Source organism: Saimiri boliviensis, chromosome 21 (assembly GCF_048565385.1).
Source record: "Saimiri boliviensis isolate mSaiBol1 chromosome 21, mSaiBol1.pri, whole genome shotgun sequence".
Classification (NCBI taxonomy): domain Eukaryota; kingdom Metazoa; phylum Chordata; class Mammalia; order Primates; family Cebidae; genus Saimiri; species Saimiri boliviensis.
In genome coordinates this window covers 34039728-34067317 of record NC_133469.1, presented here as the reverse complement: position 1 = coordinate 34067317, position 27590 = coordinate 34039728, and the positions used below count along the sequence as shown (strand labels likewise).

The following is a 27590-nucleotide window of genomic DNA, read 5'->3' as shown; positions in this document are numbered from 1 at the left end:
TGAGTCCAAGGAGCCCTTACCCGCATCATGCGATCTGAGCGATGCCGCCTGCGGATGCGGTTCAAGCCCTCCACAAAGCGGATGAAGCCATCCAGGAGTTGCCACTCATCCTCGTCTGCACGGGGCCTGTCCCCATAGATGTCACAGTGGGCCTCTCCCTCCGTGATGCGCTTAGTGGCGGTGACACAGGCTGGCAGCAGCAGGAAGCGGGTCCTCCAGAACTTCAGGGACTCAATTAAGCTACAGAGGGTCGAGAAAAACACACGGTAGTGGTGAGAAAAAGGAGATAATGAAAGCACTCTCAGTGAACTCTGTGGAGTTGGTGTGTGAAGGTCCATCTCCCCATGAGTATGTGCTCATTCTGATGCCACAGCTCATGGCTTTGTTGAAAATACAAGTTCTGAGGATGGGCATGGTGGCTCATGCCTATAATCCCAGCATTTTGGAGGCCGAGGTAGGAGTATTGCTTGAGCTCAGAAGTTTGAGACCAGCCTGGGCAACATGGCAAGACCCCATCTCTATCTACCCTGTCTTAAAAAAAAAAGTGTAGGCACGGTGACTCATGCCTGTAATCCTAGCACTTTGGGAGGCTGAGGCAGGTGAATCATGAGGTCAGGAGTCCGAGACCAGCCTGAGCAACATGTAGAAACCCTGTCTCTACTAAAAATACAAAAATTAGCTAAGTGTGGTTGGCAGGGCCTGTAATCCCAGCTACTCAGGAGGTTGAGGCAGGAGAATTGCTTGAACCCAGGAGGCAGAGGTTGCAGTGAGCTGAGACTATGCCATTGCACTCCAGCCTGGGGGACAGAGCAAGACTCCATCTCAAAAAAAAACAGAAAAAGAAAGAAAATACAAGTACTGAAGGAAGACCACAAAGGCGGCTTTTGCTTTGATCCCAGAGATGTCAGAATACTTCTGCACACCCAGGCCCAGTGAATTTGTGGCTATCACCACAATCACAAATCATGCATAGAAATCAAAAATTAAAAATGAGACATCACAAAGCTACCAGCCAACTAGTGAAGAAAATGTTAAGAACACAATCTGCACTGCCACTTGTGTCAAAGGGCACATCATCACTGAGTTTTGTGAGTTTTTTTCAATTGCGGTAAAACATAAATAACAAAAAAATTATCACATTAACCTATTTTATTTTTTTTTTGAGACAAGGTCTTGCTGTGTTGTCTAGGCTAGAGTGTTGTGGCACTATCATGGTTTACTGTAGCCACAACCTCCTGAGCTCAAGCACTTTGGCTTCCTAATGAGACATGACTATGGGAGTGTGCCACCATGCCCAGTAAATTTTCTTTTTATTTAATTTTTTTGAGACAGAGTTTTACTCTTGTTGCTCAGGCTGGAGTGCAATGGCATGATCTTGGCTAACTGCAACCTCCACCTCCCAGGTTCAAGTGATTCTCCTGCCTCAGCCTCCCAAGTAGTGGGAATTACAGGCGTATACCACCCTACCCAGCTAATTTTTATATTTTTAGTAGAGACAGGATTTCACCATGCTGGCCAGGCTGGTCTCCAACTCCTGTCCTCAGGTGATCTGACCCCCCTCAGTCTTCCAAAGTGCTGAGATTATAGATGTGAGCCACCGTGCCTGACCATTTTATTTTTTTCCCACTTTTTGTAGAGTTGGGGGTCTCCCTTTGTTGCCCAGGCTGGTCTTGAACTCCTGGCCTCAAGCAATCCTCCCATCTTGCCCTCCCAAACTGCTGGGATTACAGGAGTGAGCCACAACACATAGCAACCAATTTTACATGTACTATTCAGTGGCATTAAATATGTTGTGCAGCCATCACCACTATCCATCTTATCATTGAGTTTTTAACACAATGCAGAGGTACTTTTGTTCTTCCATTTTTTTCTAAAACAGAAACCATTTTGCCATCAGAAAAAAAAGGACATGGCCAGGCAGACCAGCCTGGGCAACATAGCAAGTCTCCGTCAACATAAAAAACTTTTAAAAAGAGCCGGGCATGATAGTGCATGCTGTGGCCTCAGCTACTCAGGAGGCTAAGGCATTGTGTGAGCTCAGGAAGTCAAGGCCACAGTGAGCTCTGATCATGCCACTGCACTCCAGCCTGGGTGACAAAGTGATATCCTTTCTCTTTAAAAACAGAAAGAGAGAGAGAGAGAGAGAGAGAGAGAGAGAGAGAGAGAGAGAGAGACAGAGAGAGAGAGAGAGAGAGAGAGAGAGAGACAAAGGGCAGAAAGTGTTAAAATACACATATACATCATTGCCCAAAGCTGCAAGGATGGAAATCCAAAGCCCACTCTCTGACCTGAAGTCTTCAGAGCCTGCAGAACAGATATACTGATCTAAGTAATTCCACTTGTACTCTTCCAGCCGTTCATGGGAGAATTCCACCCAGCAGGAGACGAACTCTGAGTCTGAGTGGGAAGGACAGAGGCTGTAGGTGTAATGGATCTGGGCAGATTCATAAGGATACCTGGAAAATAAAGGGCAGGCCCCCAAATTCAAAAGAGTTAGAGACAAATTCCTGCCAATTCTCTATCTTTTCTATCTCAATACACTTAGAACCCATCCTTGGCATTTACCCCTCAACTGTAGTAACCAACTCATCACAGAGAACTACACTGGAAATTTCTCAGATTTTCTTCAACTCTTTCCTTCTCTCCTTACAATCTTTATTTGAAATAGACTTGTTATGAATTATGCTAAATATTATAAGATGAATCAAATCCCCTTTGGAAGTAGGTAGGCTATGACCCTAAAATAACCCTATAAAACAAACAAACAAAAAAACTCCGTAAGAAAAACCAACCACTGAACTTCCTCAGTTTGAATTATGTACTATACACATAATTTAGTATGTGGACATAATTCAGGACTATAACTAAGACCTTAAATATTCAAATACTCACTTGGGAAGGTATCGTGTCACTGTAATCATCTTATCCTTCAGCGTCACTTTGTGGAATGTTCTGCCCATACTCAGCCAATACTGGTCCTCCTCCTCAGGGCGGTTTCGGGACACAAGCCCTATCAGAAAAATAATGATTTCCTCCATCTGTTTGAAGCTCATTCCTATAACAGGCAATTGTTTCTTATCCATATGAATTCACAAAATGATAAAAGAAAGATGTAACACTTTTTCTTGAAGGGAAGTTTCATGGAAGAAAGTTATTCTTGGTTAAAAAATCAAAACAAAAAACTCCTGAGGTTGGCAGAGTTTTCTGTTATTAAACCAAGTAGCAGCAGATTAGACCTGAGGGTGCTGGCTGATAGCACTTAGATGGCATACTCAAAGCTGAACAACCTGATACCTCATCCTCTGGAGAGAAAAGTTCTGTAAGAGATGACTGTGTTATTAAAATGGAACTCTACTACACCAGCATAAGCTGCCCACCTTGGCACTTGAGGTTCTCACTCAAGGGTGGTAGCCAACCTAGCTTTCTGGTCCTAGCTCTCACTACTCCTATACTGCTATGTGAAGTTTCAGTCTAAACGGACCATTGATTTATTTGCTGCAAATATTTGCTCATGTTTTTTCTTTTGCATTCTCTTCCTGGGCCACATTGAAATCCTATGGATCATTTAAAGTCACCATCAAATGCTGCTTCCTCCAGAAAGCTGTCAGACCCCATCAGCAGTCTGAATCCTACCTTGTATATAGCTCTTTGTGTGTATGTCTCTTACCCCTTATAAATTAAGAGTTTCTGGAGGCCAAGGCCCAAATACTGTTCCTCCTTATATTTTTAGTAGCACCTGATAAAGTGCTATGTCCATTATTAGCTGAACTGAATTAAACACAGGGAAGAGGAAAATAATCAGGAATCAAGAAAATGACAAGTGTTCAAGAGAGTAAAAATCATGCCTTAAAGAACAACCAAGCCAAGTCAAGATTCCCTTGATCTAGAAATGAAAAGCAGTCCTCTTGAGCAGGAGAATAGGGTCAGGAGGCAGGGAGCCTAAGGCCAGTTCAGGCTGACTTCCTAGAACTAAATCAAAAGGAAAGCCCCAACTTTCCATACCTAAGCAACAAAAGAACCGGAAGAAGCTACTCCCTTTGCAAACCACTCCCCGCTTTTACCGTGAGGCAGATGGAAAACTGAAAGTGTCTCTGATTAGTTTGATTTTTTCAACCAATCAAACGTTTGCATAGGCATGTAATTGTGTAACTTCACTTCAGCTTCTGACGGGTTGCTTTCCCCAGTCGGACCGATTGTGGGCCACTACTTCGTTTATATAGGGTGTACACAAGTCACCAATGGGAAACCTCTAGAGGGTATTTAAACCCCAGAAAATTCTGTAAAGGGGCCCTTGAGTTCCTATGCTCCAGCCAGCTTCCACACTGTGAAGTATACTTTCATTTTCAATAAATCTCTGCTTTTGTTGCTTCATTCCTTCCTTACTTTGTTGTGCATTTTATTCAATTCTCTGTTCAAGGTGCCAAAAACCTGGACACTCTCCACCGGTAACACTCTCATTCAGCTCTGAGACAGTCACACAGTGACAGGCAGCATGGGAGTAGTCAAGAGGAGAGAGGATGACAGAGGCTGAAAAAATATTCACTGTGAATGTGGAAATTTCCCAGATGGTGCCAAGGGAGCAGCAGGCCAGCTGCATATAAAACAGAAGCTACTCAGGGGACCCCAGGTTCAACCCCAGCACTTTCACGTGCCAGCTTGTGTGATCTTGGGCACCAAATCTCATTTTCTTTTTTTTTGTTTTGAGACAGTCTCGCTCTGTCACCAAGCTGGAGGGGTGCAGTGGTGTGATCTCGGCTCAATGCAACCTCTGCTTCCCAGGTTCAAGCAATTCTCCCGCCTCAACCTCCCCAGTAGCTGGGACTACAGGTGTGTGCCACCACGCCCAGCTAATTTTTTTTGTATTTCTAGTAAAGATGGGGTTTCACCATGTTAGCCAGGATGATCTTGATCTCTTGACCTTGTGATCTGCCCACGTTGGCCTCCCAAAGTGCTGGGATTACAGGCATGAGATACAGCGGCCAGCCCCAAATCTCACTTTCTACAGCAAGAAAGAAGGCATGCCCTCATCCAAACATTCCTTCATTCATGCAGCAAACACTCTGCTGGCTGTTGGAAAAACAATGTCATGGGAAAAGGTTCATGAGCATCTGACATCGAACCTGATAACCCCATTCTAAATTATGTGCACCCCAGTTATTCCTGTGTTTATCTTGGATGGTATTTATTCTTCACAATCTGTGATCAAATATATACTTGTGGTTTATAAGTTTAACATTTGACTCTGTTGTAGACTCTGAGGGGAGGGCTAATGTTGTTCTATTCCCTGCTGGTACAGGGCCTGGCTCACACTTGGTATTCAATACATCTCTGATGAGTAAGCAGCACAGGCCTGGTTGTGATGGCAACTTTTCCAGTATTAGGATAACAATGGTACCCTTTCTGTTACTATAGAAATTAGAGAGATTAAATTTATCACAGCAAAAAAGATAACCAGAAAGGATACAGTCAGGCAAGTAGCCTGGGCCAACTAACCATCACATGAGGTTCATGGATCAGCCAGGAACAGAACTGGACACAGAGTAACTCAGACCACTGAGGGACATCCACCAGCTGTTCCAGAGCACAACAGGTGGGCAGCCTGGAAGGCAGCAGTGAAATTAAAGGTAAATTCATCCCATTACTCTTAGAATAAAGAACAAAATCCTTCAGATAGGCCTGGGTCTCCTGACATCTCTGGCCACACCTCTGGCTCCCTCCCTGTGCTCCCTTACATCAGCCTTCTTTCTGGCATCCAGAAAGTACCCCAATGCTTTCTGCCACAGAGCCTTTGCACAAACTGATCTCTGCCTGGCATGCTCTTCCCTTCTACTTCTGCTCTTCATTCCCAACCTGCTGCTCCCAATAATCAAACCTTATCTTCTCTAGGAAGCTGTCCATGACCCATCAGATTAGATAGAGCCCCATATTAAATGTTCTGACAGCCCCATCACTTCTCCCTCAGCCTTTATCACAACATGTAATTATATTTAATAGTTTGACTAATGTTATTTTCCCTGAGGGGGCTATAAATCCTCTCCCCAGCCATGCAGAATAAGTGCTTCAAAGACACTGTTGAATGAATGAGTGAATAGATGAATTCATGTATTTATTATTTCTTTTCCCTTTTTTTAGAGACAGGGTCTCCCTAAATTGCCTTAACTGGTCTTGAACTCTTGGGCTCAAGGGATCCTCCTGCCTCAGCCTCCCAATGTACTAGGATTATGCCTAGCCAAATTCATTCATTTTTATTGACTGATTGATTGAGATGGAGTCTTGCTCTGTTATCCAGGTTGGAGTGCAGTGGCACAATCTCGGTTCCCTGCAACCTCTGCCTCCTGGGTTCAAGCAATTATCCTTTCTCAGCCTCCTAAGTAGCTGGGATTACACAGTGCACCACCACGCCTGGCTAATTTTTGTATTTTTGATAGTGACAGTGTTTCACCATGTTGGCCACGCTGGTTAGGAACTCCTGATCCCATCCATGGGATCCGCCTGCCTCAGCCTCCCAAAGTGCTGGGATAACAGGCGTGAGTCACCATGCCCGACCCAAATTCATATATTTATTGACCCATAGTGTTGCATATTATTGTATGCCAGGCATGTGGTTTCCATTGCAGAGGACAAAAAGTTGAACAGAAATAGTCTTGGCACTCAAAAAGGTTAACATTCAGTAGGTTCTGGAAGATGAACACAAGGCAACATGCAATAAATGTCACAAGGGGCTTTCAAAGAAAATCCAGTGGAAATCCAAAGCTTCATACGTAAACAACAGGGCCTGGACTAGATGACCACATGATCCTTCTAACAGGGCCACAGTTCTCTGATCCTCTGGCCAGAGAAGCTCTCATGGAGACAAAGATGATCCAAGGTTATCACTAGGTGATCAGGGAATTGGGGGTCTTATTAGCAATAATGAGGAGACAGGAGACTAAGACAGCTCATTGATTGTTCCAGGAAGTAATTACTGCTTTCTGATTCCAGGCACCTGCACTTAATTCCCTCTGTTAGACTTATTTTAGAACAGCTCTCCATTGCCTGGCTCTTATCAATTAGCAACACCGATTCTCTGTCATTTACTAGCTGCCTCTGCCACTCACAGATGACCCATGCTTGTTTCAAGCCACTAAGCTTCAGTGACAAAGAAGAGAGAGATGAATCCAGAATGGGGAAAAAAAGAACTGTAAACTTCAGGTTTAGGTAACATCTGACAAACTTCTGTGTACCAGATACCGTACTAGAAACAATTAAATATAGGTTTCTGGGTTTATAATGTTCTCTACACAATTTGACAGCTCAGTATTGACTCAGCTGCCTACTATTCCCAGGTGTCTGTCCAAGCCAGGCTGTTCCATTCCTGATATTGGTCATATCTATTTCTTTAAAGAGAGAGTTACAAATTAAAGAGAGCATTTACAATAAATCCATACCTAAAGGAGACTTTATTCCTCACTTAAGTAGAATTTATAAAGAAAACTTTTGTGTTGAAAACAACTACTTCTCAATTTATCTATTCTCTACCATCTTGAAAACCCAATTCCACAAATACAGAAGAGAAAAAAATATAAATCCAAGGAGAAAAACTCACCTCGGCTATAGAGTGGGCTACTGCTCAGCGGTGGTGGGACGGCAGGGTTGGGTTTCTGTGCCTTGGGCTGCACTATGATTTGGTAGCCCTGCATGAGACGTTGGCAAATAAACTCTTCAAACACCTGCTGGGCTGTCATCTGCACACCCTCTTCATCCCTCCTAAAAAAAACAGATGATTGCACATATAGATACTTGGCCCGGGACAGTGCCACTTAAGAGTGCACAGTCCCATCATCTTCTTTGCTTTATCGCATTATAACCATTCTATGGTGGTTCATAAAACTAAGAGTTTGAGCTGGGTGCAGTGGCTCATGTCTGTAATCCTAGCACTCTGGAAGGCTGAGATGGGCAGATTGCTTGAGTCCAGAAATTCAAGACCAGCCTGGGCAACATGGCAAAACCCTGTCTCTCCCAAAAAAATACAAAAATTAGCCCAGTATGGTAGCACACACTTGTAGTCCCAGCTACTCAGGAATCTGAGGTCAGAGGATTATTTGAGCCTGGAAGGCAGAGGTTGCTGTGAGCCAAGATGGCACCACTGCACTTCAATCTGGGTGACAATATATAAAAGACAGACAGAAAAGGAAATATAATAAAATATATGAAAAAGAAAAAACACTAATAATTTGTAAATCAGTGTTTTGGGGAAAATGAACAGTTCAAAGAGGTGAAAAAAGGCAGGTAATTCAATGCCCAAATGAGTAATCTTATAAAAGAAAATCAGATTTAGTGTGCCCAAAATAATTGCATTAGAAAATATGAGAATAGTCAGCGAGGCCAGAACCAACAGGAATTCAAAATAAATCAATCAACGAGGAGAAATAGCTGATGTCAGTGGAACTCTGGAGAAATGAACAGTTCTTGCATCATAAAATTACCCACAGCTAGGCATGGTGGCTCATGCCTGTAACCCCAGTACTTTGGGAGGGCAAGGCAGGCTGGTCACCTGAGATCATGAGTTCGAGACCAGCCAGGCCAACATGGTGAAGCCCTGTCCCTACTAAAAATACAAAAAAATTAGCTAGGCGTGGTGGCACATGCCTATAGTCCCAGCTACTAGGGAGGCTGAGGCATGAGAATCACTTGAACCAGAGAGGCAGAGGTTGCAGTGAGGGGAGACTGCACCACTGCATTCCAGCCTGGGTGGCAGAGCGAGACTCTGTCTCAAAAAAAAAAAATTACCCAAATATAAAAGGAGGACACAGGCTTGAAAATTCAGTGTTCAGTTAGGCACAGTCGCTCAAGCCTATAATCTTAGCACTTCGGGACACAAGACATGGGCAGATGGCTTGAGTCCAGGAGTTCGAGACCAATCTGGGCAATATGTCAAAATAGTGTCTTTGCAAAATATACAAAAATTAGCTGGACGTGATGCTGCCACTCCCAGCTACTCCTAGCTACTTAGGAGGCTGAGGTGGAAGGATGGTTTGAATTCAGGAGATCAAGGCTGCAGTGAGCCGTGATTGTGCCACTGTACTCCAGCCTGAGTGATAGAATGAGACCCCTGTCTCAGTTTAATAAAAAGAAAAAAAAAAAGAAAGACAAAAGAAAATTCAATGTTTTTATTTTTATTTTTAATTTAATGGCCACGCTAATCTCTGTATCACTCCAATGTTAGTATATGTGTCGCTGAAGCAAGCACAAATTCAGTGTTCTGATGCATGTGTGGGATATGAACACAACTCTCACAAACCAAGCCAAGTGCCTTTTCCTCTGACACTGACCTGTCGATGTCTGCTTCTGGGAGGAGATCATAACAGCCCTCTGTGTAGTCATTCTGCAGGCCCTGGCGGTCAGGGAAGTAGTCGGTGGTGAGGGGGAGGCACGCCGGAGTAGTGAGAGACTTCCAGTCCACTCCAACTGTGCAACAGAAGCCTGGCACTACAGGGGGAGCAGACAGTGTCAGAACTGCCTCATGTAACAGGGGGAAAAGGTACATGTAGTCACCATGGCAAGTGTGGGATGGGGGGTCAGGAGAAGGAACGGGAGGGAAGGGTGGGGAAAAAATTTCATGGTGAAAGGTGATAAAATTGTCAGGATTGGGAAGAAAGGGGATGGGAAGAAGATAGGGGAGGGAGGATTGGAAAGACAGGGAGGGAGAAAGAGAGAGAAACAGAGTTTGTTAGACAATGCAGTGCACATGCTTATCCAATCCCATCATGCAAATGGGATTCACAGCTGATACTTTTCATTTTCTGCTGATCGTGAGCTACAGCCGCAATGCAGGTGAGATTACTGCAGGGCAGGCAGAATTACATGTCGAAGCACATCAATGTTCCAAGAGCAGGAAGGCCCAAGCACAAACCTCTCCCAAGGACTGCAGAGTGGCTGGGTGGGGAAAAGAGGGGAGCTCAGCTTGGTTTGGGAGCAAACAGCATACAGCAGCAGAAATAAGGAATACTTCTAGCACTGCAAAAATAAGTAACAGATCCAAAAGGGTGGGAGGAAAAATCAAGTAAAGATGTCTGGGAAAGTTAGGAGGCTGGAACTTTAAGAGACAGCATTTAACAATCCAAAAATGAAAGCTGCGGTTAGCAGAGTAGGCCTGACCACATGGGTCTGTCCAGAATTGCCTGGTCCTCAGCTAAAGTAGGGTTTCTCAGCCTCAGCAACAACAGAGATTTTGAACCAGAAATTTTTTTGTTGTGGGGGCCGTCCTGGGTATTGTAGCACCATCCTTGGATTCTACTCACTAGATGCCAGTGGTATCCCCTAGTTGTGAAAACCAGAAATGTCTGTAGGCATTGACATATTCTCCTGGGGAGGAAAAACCTCCTTGGTTGAGCTTCACTGAGTTAAAAGTAATAGGGCAGTGGCCGGGTGCGGTGGCTCATGCCTGTAATCCCAGGACTTTGGGAGGCCGAAGTGGGCAGATCATGAGGTCAAGAGATGAAAACCATCCTGGCCAATGTGGTGAAACGGTGTCTCTACTAAAAATACAAAAATCAGCTGGGTGTGGTGGCACACACCTTTAGTCCCAGCTACTCAGGAGGCTGACGCAGGAGAACAGCTTGAACCCGGGAGGCAGAGGTTGCAGTGAGCTGAGATTGCATCACTGCTCTCCAGCCTGGAGACAGAGTGAGACTTCGTCTCAAAAAAAAAAAAAAAAGTAATAGGGTAGTTACCTCTGTAAGTAATTTAAGTGAAGATTATCTTTTAACTCTCCAAAGAAGGGAGCAATATGAAGCCAAAAAAATTCTAAGCCTTTGTCTCTAAGTTCTGAATGGGATACTCGTATGCCTTATTTTTGTACCATGCTATACAGCTTACAATGTGGTGTAGCCCCTGTTGCCTCATCAACTTTCCCATCAATGAAAAACAAAATCTGTGTGCTAAGTCACAGTAGAAAGATGCCCCACATGGCACCATTGACTTGGGGAAGATGATTTAGCCTGCAGCAGGTCTAACTCCTGCTCTACATGGGCCTTATTAACTCATTAATAATTCAGGAATCCAAAACATAGCCCAGAATAGCCTAATTAATCATCTCCATTTTTCTATATGGCACCCGAGGAGGTGAACTTGTTTCTACTTCCTGGCAAGAACAGAAGATGGAGACCTGATCAAAGCCCCAGTGGGGAAAGCCAGAAAGAGAAGACAGTTCTATCTTTATGTCCTCTTAGATCATCCCAGCCCTCATCAGCCTTCTGACCCTCAGGATTACAAAAATCTTGTAGAAATGCTTTCTGCTGGGCATACAACAAGACACATACAGTTCAAATGCTTAGTTCAAGATCCCATGATGAAAAAGGATCCTGATGGTAAGTTTAAGGGTGTTCTGTCTCTAGAAAAAGAACACAGCCTATTTTCTAACCCCAGTATCTTCTTGTCATGAAAAGAAGGACTCTGAGGAAGTTCTACCTCAGAACCACTAAAATAACAATGATGAACACATGTAACAAACTCCAGTGACAGGGTTGTAGAGAAATGGGATCATCTATTCATTCCTGGCAGCTTTTGGGGAAAACAGTCAATCTGCCAACCATACTTGGGGGACATTAACCAAAGACATTAACCAAAAGAAAAAATACATCTGCTGCACCATGTATTACTTATTAACTTTTAATTTAATAGAGTTAAATTATTAATGTATTATTAAAAGTTAATTTTTTATTAACTTCTAATTTAATATGTTGTCCAGGCTGGTCTCAAACTCCTGGGCTCAAGTGATCTGCCCACCTCAGCCTCCCAAAGTGCTGTGATTACCAGCATGAGCCACCATGCTAAGCCAAGGTATTATCATAACTTCATTCTGTGCTATGGCTAAAAAGCAGGAAACCATCCAAATGGTTACGAATAAGAAATGATTACTCAAACCAATATAATGTGCTTGACGTTGCCATTACAAATGACTGCTAGGAGGGAAAAAATGGTAAAAGTATTATTAAGTGGGGACAAAAAGGCTCAGTGAAACATATCCACTGGTCACAGCTAAGTAAGTTTATCAAGTCAGGATTTTCTCTGCTATTTTATTATTATAGATATTTGGATGTTCTCTTACTGCATATTATTTTAAAAGATGATGAGGCCGGGCACAGTGGCTCACTCCTGTAATCCCAGAACTTTAGGAGGTCAAGTGGGCAAATCACCTGAGGTTGGGAGTTTGAGACCAGCCTGACCAACATGGAAAAACTCCATCTCTACTAAAAATACAAAACTAGACAGGCGTGGTGGCATGCCTTTAATTCCAGCTACTCGAGAGGCTGAGGCAGGAGAATTGCTTGAACCCAGGAGGCGGAGGTTGCAATGAGCTGAGATTATGCCACTTCACTCCAGCCTAGGCAACAAGAGCAAAACTCTGTCTCAAGTTAAAAAAAAAAAAAAAAGATGATCAAAAAGAACACAAACCAGTCAGATATTTTCAACTACAGACAGGCAAGTGATTCCAGTAACAGCCCATTGTGTCTTTCCAACTTTTTCCTGGAGATATCATTAGGCATTTAAAGGTGAAGACCAGCTCTGGATCAGCACAGTGGCCTTACAGGGAATCTGCTACCTTTCCCAGGTACCCCTGAATCACCTTTCAAAACAGTTCATTCAGTCACACCCCCCCCTCACTTTCCATCAGAGAGTCCTCCCTCACCACATCACCTTCCCATACCCCAGAGATATGTGGACCTCAGGACCATTCAGTTCCCACAGGGCTTCCTCTTGTTTCCTCATGCTCTGACCATCCCACACTCCCTGTCCACCCCTTTTCCCAGTCAGCTGCCCCCTCTTACTTGGGTCTGGAGAGGTAGAAACACTGTCCTCTAGAGAATCCTTATTCTGGGTCCTAGGATTCATACCTATTGAAAGACAAAAACAGCTTGTCTTAAGAAGGCTCAAACTGCGAAAGAGTTCGGACCAGTTACGGTTGAAAAAGGCCAAAGCTGGAGCTAAAAATAAAAATATAAACCAAGTGCAAATTCTATGCTGAATATTTCAAACAGTACAAAGGAATCAGTCAAAGAAAAATGATCAATCTAAAATTGGGAATGAGTCAGAACTTTACTCTGAGGTTTTTTTTTGAATTTCAAATATTTTATAGGGGATGATTTAATTCTTGGATTTCAAAAACCTTTAAAAATAATCAACTTTTATAAAAACTTTCATAAAAAATGTGACAAAATACTAGTTAAATCAGCCAGATTTTTGTGTAATCCTGCAGTTTACTAAAAATGTTACAAATGCTTGTAAATTATTTATCTAATTTCCTGAGGATTTTGTTTTTGCATATCAAACCCTTTTACCATGGCCAACATGAACAATTTTTTTTAAAGGCAGTTCTTTGCTGGGCATTAAACATTAAAACATTTAAATCACTGACCATATGCTTAACCTAATGATATTTATATAAAAAGAAGAGAAAGAAATTTTCAATACAGACTGTAAGATAAGATTGCCCCTATAGACTTTGGAAAGAAATGCAGCTTTTTAGTTAGCACTGAGGCAAAGCAAGGAACCTGCTTCTTCCCAATTGCACTTGGGTCTTTGCAAAAGTCCATGTGGTGCTGAGAAACTTTCCTGTTCACCAGAGTGAGTTCTGTGAACTCTAAGGAGCAGCCATATTTTCCCAACATCTCACACAAATCTTGAATGTACCATGAGCCATTGATGGTTTCCTGGTGAGAATAATATCCTTCTTCAACAGAGTAACACATGAGGAAGTCTGCTCCAGCAGGCAGTGTGTAAACGGAGGCTGCATCCACCTCAGTTATGCTGGTGTCCAGCTTGTCTGTCTGATTATCTACGACATCCAAAGGAATGACCAGTACATCGTGCTGGTTTCACCGACATGCCTGAATGATAAATATCTTGGGTTTTCCAACGAGGTTCCGACATTTGTCTTCTTTGAACAAGCCAGTTAATGTTTGAATTTCAATTTTAGCATCATATGCATAAATGTGATTGCCTTAGCCATGGCTCAGGACACACATAAAGCAATTGGCATCTGCGTGGCTAGAGGTTGACATCTCATGAATTTTGAGCAGTAGTTCTGCTTTAAGATTGTTAAAGCATTTCACTTCAAATCCTGTATCTGAAAGCCTGCCAGTAAGATTGTCTCTGTCCACGCTGGTGCCCCACCTATTTGGCAGCGTTAAGTGCCAAAGGAACCTCTCATGATTGAAGATTAAAGCAATTCCTCTCCTCCTGTGGTCCATTTTGCACTTTTCTGCCACATCAAATATTTCTCTTTTATAGAAGGCATCTGTTTCTGTCATGTTTTGTTCCCCACCAAAATTCTGCAGAACTTGGAAAGTACTCAGTGTCTTCCTTGGTGGTAGCAGGCCAGTGTCTCACCTCCTGGGGCTGCTGCTCCATACGGACTGCTGAGCAGAAGGCGGCTCACAGCCTACCTCAAGGAAGCTGGGCCAAATGGCTGCTAAGCAAACTAACTCAATTCCCTGCGGGGCACACCTCACGGGGCCCTGACACCATGCTCATCACGACCAAGGTCCCAGCCAGACGTTTGGTCCTACTCTGAGGTTATTGATATTATTCTTTGTTAAAAGAGATCACACTCACACGAGCGACCTGCCACTTACTTCAGGAAAAGAGACACATTTCAAAGTCATTTCAACTAATTAGAGCAATCTTTACTGAAGAGAAAATGACCTATTTTTACAGTGAGCTTTGATCATGCCATGTACTCCAACCTGGGCAAGAGAGAGAGAAAGGCCCTTTCTCTAAAAAATATATAAAATAAAATAAAATGATCTATTTAAATTAAATCCACTCATCAGCCATCCTTATCTTCTGGAATTTTCTTTCTCAAATCATGGTTTTCTAAAATATAACACGGGACATCAAAACTTATTACTTTAACATAAAAACAATGATTTTACCTATAACTGGGCCGAAAGGAAAAACAGGAAGATTCTTTGAAATGCAACTTATTGGCCAGGCGCGGCGGCTCACGCCTGTAATCCCAGCTCTTTGGGAAGCCAAGGTGGGAGGATCACAAGGTCAAGAGATTGAGACCATTCAGGCCAACATGGTGAAACCCCATCTCTACTAAAAAAATACAAGAAATTAGCTGGGCGTGGTGGATTGCGCCTGTAGTTCCAGCTACTCAGGAGGCTGAGGCAGGAGAATTGCTTGAACCCGGGAGGTGGAGGTTACAGTGAGCTGAGATCGCACCATTGCACTCCAGCCTGGGGCCTGGTAACAGAGTGAGACTCTTGTCTCAAGAAAAAAAAAAAAGAAAGAAATGCAACTTATTGACTATCAAGTAACACAATTTTAAAACACATCTATAGTACTTAAATGTCCCTTTCAAAACATGTATTTACTAGAAAATTATGATACCATAAAAAGAACTGAGGTTAAGCTGGGTGGCTCAGAAGGCCAAGAGTTCAAGGCTGCAGCAAGCAATAATCACTTCATTGCTCTCCAGCCTAGGCGACAGAGTGAGACCCCATCTATTTAAAAAAAGTAAAAATATGGGCCGGGCGCAGTGGCTCATGCCTGTAATTCCAGCACTTTGGGAGGCCGAGGCGGGTGGATCACAAAGTCAAGAGATCGAGACCATCCTGGTCAACATGGTGAAACCCCGTCTCTACTAAAAATCTAAAAAATTAGCTGGGCATGGCGGCGCGTGCCTGTAATCCCAGCTACTCAGGAGGCTGAGGCAGGAGAATTGCCTGAACCCAGGAGGCGGAGGTTGCGGTGAGCCGAGATCACGCCATTGCACTCCAGCCTGGGTAACAAGAGCGAAACTCAGTCTCAAAAAAAAAAAAAAATAGTAAAAATATTTTAAAGAAAGAACTGGAAAGGCGTTCACCAAACAGTCAACAGTGGTTACCTCTGAGAGGAAAGCTGGAGGAAGGGGCAGGAGGTAAAAGAGAATTTGTACTTTTTACTCTAAATACTTCTGGGTCATTTGAATGTTTTGTGACGAGAACAAGTATTTATAAATTTCTTGTGAAAGCTTTGAAAAAACAATCTACAACATGAGAGAAAGCACTTGCAAATCATGTATCTGACAAAGGACTTGCATCCAGAAGATACAGAGAACTCTCAAATTCAAAAGCAAGAAAACAACCCAATGAGAAAAGGACAAAAGATATGAAGACACTTCACCAAACAACATATGCAAAAAGAACATAAGTACATTGAAAGATGCTTAACATTAGTAGTCATTAAGGAAAGAGCAAATTAAAAGCACAGTGATTGGCTAGGCATGGTGGTATGTGCCTGTGTTGGCAGCCACTCAGGAGGCTAAGGCAGGAAGATTGCTTGTGCCCAGAAATTCGAGGTTGCAGTGAGCTACGACTGTCCCACTGTACTCCTGCCTGTGTGAAACAGCAAGACCCTGTCTCAAAAAAAAATAAAAAAAAAAGTGCAGTAAAATACTGCTACAAGCCTATTTGAATGATGAAAATGACTGGACACACCAAGTGCTGACAAGCATATGGAACCACTGGAAGCCTTATACATTGTTGATAGGAATGCAAAATGGCACACCACTTTGGAAAACAGTAGATTTACCATTTGACCCAGCAATCAACTTCTAGAAATTTATACAAGAAAAATGAAAACTTAAGTTCATATAAAAACTTCATTTATATAAAATCATGTAAACATTTATAGAAGTCTTATTCACAGTTGCCAAAATCTGGAAACAGCCCAATTATCTTTCAACTAGGGGAAGGATAAACAAATTGTAGTACATCCATACAATGGAATACTACTCAGCAATAAAAAGAAGGCAACTACTGACACATGACAACGTAAATTAACCCCTCAAATGCAATATGGTGAGTGAAATAAGCCAGACTCAAAAGGCTACACACTGTATGATTCCATGTACACTACATGCTGGGAAACATAAAACCAGAGGGACAGAGAACAGATCAGTGGTTGCCAGAGGACAGGAGGAGTACAAAGCAACAGCACAAGGGAATTTTGGGTGGTGATGGAAATTTTCTGTATCTTGATGTGTTTGTTGGTGGATATACAATTCTATGCATTTGTCAAAACTCATAGAACTTACACTAAAAATAGTACATTCTACTGGATGTAAATTTTAAAATATATATTTTTTAAATCTAAAAAGATGGGCTGAGCATGGTGGCTCACACCTGTAATCCCAGTACTTTGGGAGGGAGGCCAAAGCAGGTCGATCACTGAAGGTCAGGAGTTCGAGACCAGCTTGGCCAACATAGTGAAACCTCAACTCTACTAAAAATACAAAAATTAGTTGGGCGTGGTGGTGGGCATCTGCAATCCCAGCTACTCATGAGGATGAGGCAAGAGAATTGCTTGAACCTGAGAGGCTGAGGTTGCAGTGAGCTGTGATCATGCCAATGCACTCCAGCCTAGGCCACAGAGCACGACACTGAAAAAAAAATAAAAATAAAGATGATATCACCTGGCCAAAACAATTTTAGGACTTTTCTTTTGGAACTACCTGGAGCAGATTTTTTAAAACTACTAGTCATCATACTAGAAGACACAATGTATTAAGTCAGACAAATACAGTATTTCATTTCATTCAAACCCACACCAGGAGTAGATATGAGGTAGGCAGGATCCTTTTCCACAGATAAAGAAACTGAGGCTCAGAGAAGTTAAGTAACTTACTGGAGATCTCATAGTCAGTAGCTGGAACCTGCATTTAGATTCTTTCTGCTCAACTTTACAGATGCTCTATTTCTTGACTATCCATCTGGGGCACCAATTTTTAGCTGTTGAAATGTTATCTGTTCTTTGTCAATAGCCAAAAGCCACTTGGAACTAAATTTTTGTAAAAATAAACCTGGCTGACAAACTTTCATTTTCATGCAAATATAAAGTGTGATTATAAAGAAGCAATGAGGTGAATTTTCTTGTTCAGCTTGAGAACTGATATAAAGGCAATCAGCAAATTGGAATTTGCAAAACACTCTGAGCAATAAGAGAATTGTTACTATATCACCTCCCAGGTTTGGCTGCCAAGTTTGCTCATTTGATCACCTGTTTTTGTGTTTAAAGAAAACCTGTTCTGGACTTGGTCTGCAAAACAACTCAAATTCTTACACTAATAAATAGTTCATAAAAAGAAATGAAAAAGAAATAGTTCAACTTATCAGAGCAGCTTTGAATCCTAGGCCAAAAGTAGATCTGTGCCATCTCTAGTGGACACACCTGCTCGCGCGCACGCGTGCGCACACACACACACACACACACGTACATATATATTCTGAAAAAGCAAGAATTTTAAGGACTTCCAGGCAGCTATTATACTTATAAGCAAATATTTTAAGGACTTCCAGGAAGCTACTTACACAGTTTCCTTGCAATTCAAGCCTCACACACTGCCTCTCCCACTCTGTATTTGAGGTCTTATTTTCAGTCATACAGACTTGCTATTGGCATATGAAGAGCCCCATCAGCCTGCAATGATGGAGGTGAAACCTTATGGTCAACCAGCTCTGCTCCAACCCACCATTTGGGAATGAAGTCTCACACTCAAAGTTCAAAGCCAGACATACAACTTGGGGAGCCAATGCTGGTAAGAGTCATCTCAGATCTGTCTCTTTTGACATCTGTTCAGAATTGTGAATGTGTTCTCTGGTTGTAAACCTCAATGTCAAAAAGTGTGGAGTTTTTAACTCAATATGGAGCCTCTAGGGCTAGTTCCAAGCCCGCATCTAGAAGCCTGTGCCTAAGGCAAATGGTTTCTCTTCTCTGGGCTACAGAGGTGGCAGTTACCCATAAAAAAAACTGACCTCGCCTGAAGGAATAACAGAAGTCCTTCTATCTGGTTTCACTGTGCCATGAGTTATTTTTACTTTGGCTCTCAGGCCAAATATACCCCATGTACCCTATATTCAACGCAAACACCAAGTTGCAGATTCTAAGTCTCAACACTAAAGAGAAAGAAAACATGACATCCACTTACTTTCTTTTTCAAAATTATCTACCTCCAATAAAGGAAGACATTTACCAGCAAGTCTTCTAAAATGGTACCCAGTTAAAGAAACAGAAGGATAAAAACTATCTGCCCAATCACACCAAGTGTCCTGTCTCTGCTGGGCAGCATGGTGAAAAATAAGTGAAGACCGCAGCTACCAGGTCCCCACCAACAATGCTCCAAATGAAATTCTATGGGACTGGGAGGGAAACCTACAGAGATGCTACTCCTGTGAATCATGATTCACACATGAATCATGTCCAAATGCAGAAGAAAAATTGAGTCACACTTGAGTGCCTGCAGATGGTGCAAAACATCAAGCCTGGAGAGGTGAAGGTAGGGTCACAGATAAGGTTTCTCTGTTTGGATTTTTCTGTTTGTTTTTGTTTTTGTTTTTTGAGATAGTTTCACTCTTGTCACCCTGGCTGGAGTGCAATGATGCCATCTTGACTCACTGCAACCTCCACCTCCTGGGTTCAAGTGATCCTCCTCCTGCTTCAGCCTCCCAAGTAGCTGGAATTACAGGCACCTGCCACCATGCCCAGCTAATTTTTTTATCTGTATTTTTAGTAGAGGTGAGGTTTCACCATGTTGGTCAGGCTGGTCTCGAACTCCTGACTTCAGGTGATCCACCCACCTCGGCCTCCCAAAGTGCTGGGTTACAGGCGTGAATCACGACGCCCAGTCTTCACTGAATTTTTTTAATGAATGAAATGTTAACCAGTTGTGAATTCAGACCCCACTTTGTCCCAAAACAAGGACTCAACATGGTAATCCAGCCTATAATGTACCCAGCCTACTTTTTATCTGGACAACCATTCTGTGGGATGGGCAGGCAGGAAGGGGAGGATCTTTATGCCCATTACACAGATGAAGAACCTAAGGCTCAACTCCAAAGGCCAGTGAGGAGCAGGGGGAATTCTGATCCTGGCTGTTTTCATCACAGCATACTCCCTTATCTAGCACATCCTCATTTAGCAGAGATCACATGTTCAAACCACACTGTATCACTGGAACCATTCACAGTCCAACTTCCCACAAGTTCACAGTCCAACTCCCCACAAGAGGGCTTTCCTTTCATTGTCATTAACCCACATGGAAACTGCTTGAAATAGAATCCCAAGTGCATGAGGAGCCACAGCTCCCTGAGGTTGGGAGAGTCAGTGTCTTAATAGTTTTTTGTTTCTTCTGAGGCCTTAGCACAGTGCCTAGAGTTCAACAGACATTTCTGGAATGGTTAAGAGTTTAGTGAGTTTGAAGAAAGCAAAACATATTCCATGAAGATTGAGGATGGCTTAAAAGGAATGTCACTTAAAAACCAAGCAAAGTAGAAAAAGACTACCAAAGTCTTTGGAAAAAAGGAATCTAGTTAATTGTTCAAGAAGCTTGTAAGAAACAAAAGCATTTGAAAAAAAATTAGATTGCCGGGCGTGGTGGCTCAAGCCTGTAATCCCAGCACTTTGGGAGGCCGAGGCGGGTGGATCACGAGGTCAAGAGATAGAGACCATCTTGGTCAACATGGTGAAACCCCGTCTCTAGTAAAAATACAAAAATTAGCTGGGCATGGTGGCGCGTGCCTGTAATACCAGCTACTGAAGAGGCTGAGGCAGGAGAATTGCCTGAACCCAGGAGGCGGAGGTTGCGGTGAGCCGAGATCACACCACTGCACTCCAGCCTGGGTAACAAGAGCAAAACTCTGTCTCAAAAAAAAAAAAGAAAAAAAATTAGATCATGCTTCAGTAGAGAGAAAGCTAACCTCAGAAGACTTTTAGCATTCATTCAACTACCTACTATGTGCCAAGAACTGTTTTAAGCTCTGGGAATACAGCCAGGAGCAAAACAAAAATCTTGACCATCATAGAACTTACAATAAAAAATTACAGAATTTAAAAATCTAGTATGCCAGGTGGTACAATGGAGAAATATTAGGTAAAGAGGATGGGTAGGGAATGATAGGGTAAAGTATGGCAATTCAGGTAAAACCTGAAGGAAATGAGAGCGCAAGCTATGGGTGGGATGGCTGTATCATTTATCATCCAATCCAGGACACCTCTGAGACTGGAAGGGGACATTATTAATAATCATACGGGTCAATAAATTCAAACCAGGCCTGTCCTGGTCAAATGCAGACATATGGACCTTAGCCATGATGGTCTCTGAAGTAAGGGCACAGCAGAGGGGAGAACAAAAGGACCTGAGATTCAGAGCGAGCCTCATCTACCTGTAGAACCTCCAGAGTGAAGTGAGAGAGGAAAGGAGATGAAAACTGAGTGTAACAAGCAGCCACATAACATCGGCCACCATGATGCCGTCCTTGGCTTTTACTCCAAGTGAGTTGGGAAGCCCTCGGAAAATTTTGTGCAGACAAGTTCATAATCTAAATTCTATTTTGGAAAGGTCACTCTGATTTGCTGTAATGAAAATAGATGATATGGAAGGACAAGGGAAGAGGCCAAGACCAGGTAATAGGCTACTGCATCTAGGCAAATGATAATGGCACCTCAGGCCAGGCTAAGAGTAATGCAAGTAAGACTATGTATACATCTTGAAGATCTGACATTAATTGGTTTTACATATGATTATAATCAATTAATGTTAGATATATGGTTATAAAAATTTGAATAATTTTATCTAATTTCTTTCAGTGGCTCATTAACATAATTAATCAGGCAGCATGGGGTCAAAGGTGGGAGTTCAGTTCCCACGTGGCTATAAATCACTTCTTTTTTTTTTTGTTTTTTGTTTTGTTTTTTTTTTTTTTTGAGACGGAGTTTTGCTCTTGTTGCCCAGGCTGGAATGCAATGGCGTGATCTTGGCTCACCGCAACCTCCGCCTCCTGGGTTCAGGCAATTCTCCTGCCTCAGCCTCCTGAGTAGCTGGGATTATAGGCACCTGCCACCATGCCCAGCTAATTTTTTGTATTTTTAGTAGAGACGGGGTTTCACCATGTTGACCGGGATGGTCTCAATCTCTTGACCTTGTGATCTACCTGCCTCGGCCTCCCAAAGTGCTGGGATTACAGGCGTGAGCCACCGCGCCCGGCCCTATAAATCACTTCTTGATGACCACTAACCCCTTTTAAAACACATGCTATAGGTTATATAAGGGGACTGGGAAAGGGAAAAGATGACCCCACTTAACAATATCACCCTGACTAGAAAAATAACCCTCTATGAGAAGCTAAACATTCAGAGCGTATGTATATAATTAAGCCAGGTGTGGTGGCATGTGCCTATAGTCCCAACTATTCGGGAGACTGAGGTGAGAGGATCACTTGAGCCCAGGAGGCTGAGGCTGCCATGAGCTATGATCATGCCACTGTACTCTAGCCTGGACGACAGAGCAAGACCCTGTCTCTTAAAAAAAAAAAAAAAAAAAAAGAGGCCGGGCGCGGTGGCTCAAGCCTGTAATCCCAGCACTTTGGGAGGCCGAGGCGGGTGGATCACGAGGTCGAGAGATCAAGACCATCCTGGTCAACATGGTGAAACCCCGTCTCTACTAAAAATACAAAAAACTAGCTGGGCGTGGTGGTGCGTGCCTGTAATCCCAGCTACTCAGGAGGCTGAGGCAGGAGAATTGCCTGAACCCAGGAGGCAGAGGTTGCGGTGAGCCGAGATCGCGCCATTGCACTCCAGCCTGGGTAACAAGAGCGAAACTCCGTCTCAAAAAAAAAAAAAAAAAGAACTATGTCTAATTAAATACTCATATATCAATTAAGCAATAATTCTGTGTGTTATTCAAATGATTCTCACAAATGGCAGTTTAGTCTTGGAAATATAAATTCATGTGTCAATAAATATGTTAAACATTGAGTGGAGAAAATGAATAAAGATAAGCTCTTTCAGTCTAGTGAGGAGACAGACATGGGAACAAACAGTGGGATCATGACATGCCAAGTTGTACAACTGGGTTATGCATATGGAACTGTGCAGAAACATGCCTAACATATCCCAGGAGGGCAGAGGAAGGAGAGGGAACCAGCAGGGAAGGCTTCAGGGAAGAGGTATTATTGGAGCTGAATCATAAAGACTGAGTTGATGCCTGCCATTCAGAATCAGGGGTTAAAGATAGGGAAGAAGCGTATTCAATAGAGAGGAACTTATCTATGCAAGGAAACATGAGGACATCGTTCTTTTGAGGAGCCACAAGAAATGTCTGGAATGCAAAATATGTTCGTGTAATTACAACAATAGCTCCTATTTGTTGAGTGTTCACTAAGGATATCCAGCACTGTCCTAAGAATTTATGTGAATTATCACAAAGAATAGTCAATCTCCAGCCAGGTGCGGTAGCTCATACCTGTAATCCCAGCACTTTGGGAGGCTCAGATGGGCAGATCACATGAGGCCAATAGTTTGAGACCAGCCTGGCCAACATGGCAAGGCCCCATTTCTAATAAAAATACAAAAATTAGTTGGGCATGGTAGTACACACCTGTAATCCCAGCTACCTGGGAGGCTGAGGCAGAGGAATTGCTTGAACTCGGCAGGCAGAAGTTGCAGTGGGCTGAGATTGTGCCACTGCACTCCAGGCTGGGTGATAGAGTGAGAGAGTCTCCTTTTAAAAAAAAGTCAATCTCCTCATAATAAAGACACTGAGATACCCAGAAATTAGTGGTAACTAGCCTGAGGGCTTCAGAGGTCATTAGAGGTGGAGTCAGGTCTCATGTCCTAAGTTCCTGGAGCCTGTACTCTTTCCACATGTAGTATCATGTCAAAGAGGAGGCAGGTGAAGATACAGGCACAGGCAGGAACCAGGTGATGATCAGCAGTACAGCCGTGAAGAGCCATGGAAGGGTTTACATGTGGGAAGGAGTGGCTGATCACATCTGCATCTGGAAACATCAATGACACATGGACTATGAATCAGAAGGGATGAGAACAGGGCAGGAAGATCATTTTGAAGGTTACTGCAATAATCCTGGCCACAAATGACAGAAGTCTGAACAATTCAGTGAGAATCGAGGTGAGAAGCCAGGCAGAAGATGAAGTGGAAGAGGAAGGTGGGCTGGGGAACAGGGAGACATGAGTGGCTGTCAATGAATTAAATATGAGGTACTTGGGGGCCATTTGAGCAGAGAGGTCCATCAGGTGGACACACCTACAGCTCAGAAGCCAAAAGAAGGCTGAGCCACAGTTTCAGATTGCAGCAAACACTTTTCCAATGTGAATGCACCAGGGAACCTTACACCAGAGGACTCCACAATGATGTCATATTAAAATCTTCCACAACCACCCCCAAATAAAGATTCTTTGAAACTTCTTTTCCCCAAATGTGTTTTAAAATTCTAAAACACATTTTTTGGGGGAATCAACTGGTCTACCTGAGCTATCCCAGGCCTAAAACAATTTTCAAGACTACCTGGGTACATTCTGGTGCTGCTACCATTGGAACCTGTAATTCTCCCTGCTTCAGTTAACCAGTGAAACTAGTTCAAGTGTACTCCAATGAGTTCCAGAGTAGCCCTCCTAAGTGCAACTCTACCCAAAACAGCCTGGGAAGTTCAAACTCTGGGTTCCTAAAAATGGCTCCTTGGCAGAGCAAAGCAATAGAAACACTGCCCTCTAACTTCCTAAAGGTACTTTCAAATAACCTGGTAGCCAGAGGTAACATTTTCAGCACCCTGAGTACAGGGACACAGCATCTTCCTATCCCTACGTTTTTATTCTATGTGTTTTCCCATCTAAAATAAATGAATGCTGGTGAGTAGGCTAACCAAAAAATAAAGTAAGTGAATGAATTAATAAATAAAATGGGCCAGGCAAGTTGGCCCACGCTTGTAATCCCAGCACTTTGGGAGGCCAAGGTGGGCAGATCACAAGGTCAGGAGTTTGAGACCTGCCTGTCCACTATGGTGAAACACCATTTCTACTAAAAAATACAAAAATGAGCTGGGCATGGTGGCGCACTCCTGCAGTCCCAGCTACTCGGGAGGCTGAGGCAGAAGAATCACTTGAACCCAGGAGGTGGAGGTTGCAGTGAGCTAAGATCACGCCACTGCACTCCAGCCTGGCAACAGAATGAGACTCCATCTCAAAAAAATAAATAAATAATAAAAAATAAAATAAAACGATAATCATTTAGGGATTCTCTTACTGCCAACCCAGTTTCCTAGCCTTAGACATAGGCCTCTAGGAATATTGTTGAATGAACTTACCAATGAATGAAGGAAAACATCATTAACCAACTTTACTTAACTTCATTTTCACGACACCTTTCTTTTTTTTTTCTTTTTGAGACCAAGTCTCACTCTGTAGCCCAAGCTCGGGTGCAGTGGTGCAATCTCAGCTCACGGCAACCTACGCCTCCAAGGTTTGAGCAATTTTCCTGCCTCAGCCTCCCAAGTAGCCGAGATTACAGGCATGTGCCATCACACCCAGCTAAGTTTTGTATTTTAGTATAGACAGGGTTTCACCATGTTGACCAAGCTGGTCTCGAACTCCTGACCTCAGGTGATCCACCCACCTCAGCCTCCCAAAGTGCTGAGATTACAGGCGTGAGTCACTGCACCCAGCAATGACACCTTTATTAAGCGAGGTTTCAGAAATTCAAATTAGCTTACAGAACACTAAGGCATAACATAGTAGCCCAATTTTTTTTTAAGTTTTAATGTTTTTCACACCCATTTTGTTATGTCCTCTGAGGCTCCATAAATGTTGCCCCTACTGGTCCAAACTCATGTTACCCTATCCCTTAGAGGTACTCTAAACAATGTCATCAAAAGAGGAAAGCAGGCTGAGTCAGTGTATCTGGCTACTGGTTCAAAGGTTAGTTTAATACCTCTACCTTTCTGGACATTAAATTGCCCATGTATAAAATATATTTAATTTATTTAATTAAATATATTTATTATATATTTTTATCACCCACTGGGGCAATCAGATAAGACAACAGATATAACAGTATTTCCAAAAAGCATAAAACCAAAGTATGATACCAAACCAAGTTCATATTGCTTCCCCCACCCACCTTGAAACTTTACCATCAAACTGTCTACCTAACCATATTCTACCCTTCAAGTCTTTGGGGCATGCTCACTTCTCTCTCTCTCTGTTTTTTTTTTGTGGGGGGGAGCTGGAGTCTCACTGTATAGCCCAGGTTGGAGTATAATGGCACATTCTCAGCTCCCTGCAACCTCTGCCTTTCAGATTCAATAGATTCTTCTGCTTTAGCTTCCCCGGTAGCTGGGACTACAGGTGTGCGCCACCACGCCTGGCTCATTTTTTATATTTTTAGTAGAGATGAGGTTTTACCATGTTGGCTAGGCTGGTCTCCAACCCTGACCTCAAGTGATCCACCCACCTTAGGCTCCCAAAGTGCTAGGATTACAGACATGAGCCACTGCACCCAGCCCTGGTACATGCTCACTTCTCTAAGCAACTATGCCACCCTTCTCTTTTCTGATCTTGAAACTGGGCCCATATTGTTCCCCTCTGGGTCTCTCCCGTTATGGAGGTGGGTTTGTTCCCCATTGCTCCTGACAACCAAAAGCCCCTGTAGAGCATGGACCAGTCCAGCTTTGTCTGTGGTGTTGCCGTCAACACCATGCTCCTAAGTAGCCCTCAGTCATGACTGTGACAGAATGATGATAAATGTGGCCTGACCAACATGTTCTGAGCTAAAAATGTAACGTGCAGCCCATTTATAATTCCATGCATTATACAGCACTGCTTCTAAATAGGTCACCCAAAAGTGTGGCTGAAATGATTCCAAAATAGACATGGCCCTGCTTTTCTGGCCCTTGTGTCATTTCTAGATGTGAGCCTGATCTAAACATCCCAACTCTGTTACCTCTTGGATTGGTTACCTGCACCACTGTTGCTAAGCAGGCTGACAGAAAGCTCTTCTGTTCCACTGAAGTTCAAGAAGGACATGCCGTCACCAGGCTGGCAGGAATTGCTGTGCCTGCAGAGAACAGAGGCCAGCCACCTGGCTTAATGTAGATCATCACCTCTTTTTCCTGCTCACCCTATATCCTGGGGGTGGGGGATGGGTTCCTCAAAATCAGGCCTGAATATTCAGCCACTCAAGCTGGTAGCCACTGGAATCCTTATCTTAAGCCACCAGGCCACAGTGCTTGGTTTGTATGTCAATGCTGGCTTCTTGTGGCCCTGGCACCCTGGCTGCTTTCCCACCACCAAGCTAGACCACCCGCCCTGTCTGCCCTATGCCTCCCCAAAGATGGGTGTGAGGTGCTTGAATATTTGGACCAGAGTTCATCTGGTTAAGAAGGTCACGCCCTCCCATATACCTTATCTATCCCATAGGGTGTCAAGGTGACTGAAAGAGGGGCCAAAGACTGCACTTTGCAGTGTTTCCTAAAGCCACAGGAATAGTGAGTCCACGTGTACCCTGGGCTCATGCCTGTACCGGCTTAAGTGACTTTCCTCCTACACCGACTCTCGTTAGATGCCTTGTAACACATTCAGAGCTTTGGTTCAAAATGTTTCTATAAACTTAAGCCTTCATTTCCATTGCTCTTAGCATTAACTTCTTCTAAACTCAACGGTGGAATTTATTTCTGAATGATCAAAATGACAAAAGTCATAGAGAGGTTGCCCAAAACACACAGTATGAATCTCCTGTCTCAGCATTCCAAATCCAAAGAATTTCCTCTCTCAGA

General features: G+C 43.2%; 1 protein-coding gene and 1 pseudogene across 14 annotated transcripts in view; both read right to left on the bottom strand.

The window, feature by feature from the left end:
• DEPDC5 (DEP domain containing 5, GATOR1 subcomplex subunit) overlaps window positions 1-27590 on the bottom strand; it is a 166584-nt gene that overhangs the window by 69029 nt on the left and 69965 nt on the right. For 7 of the 14 annotated variants that reach the window (XM_074390966.1, XM_074390965.1, XM_074390970.1 and 4 more), the window contains 7 exons: window positions 26775-26872; window positions 12810-12875; window positions 9312-9495; window positions 7586-7746; window positions 2893-3010; window positions 2289-2456; window positions 21-240 (listed from right to left, as the gene is read on the bottom strand). In XM_074390966.1, the coding sequence (XP_074247067.1) occupies window positions 21-240; window positions 2289-2456; window positions 2893-3010; window positions 7586-7746; window positions 9312-9495; window positions 12810-12875; window positions 26775-26872 (1015 nt within the window). The remainder of the gene's footprint in view (window positions 1-20; window positions 241-2288; window positions 2457-2892; window positions 3011-7585; window positions 7747-9311; window positions 9496-12809; window positions 12876-26774; window positions 26873-27590) is intronic. The other 7 variants (XM_074390968.1, XM_074390973.1, XM_074390969.1 and 4 more) reach the window with 2 other exon arrangements.
• Window positions 12883-18332, bottom strand: LOC141582585 (caspase-6 pseudogene; annotated as a pseudogene).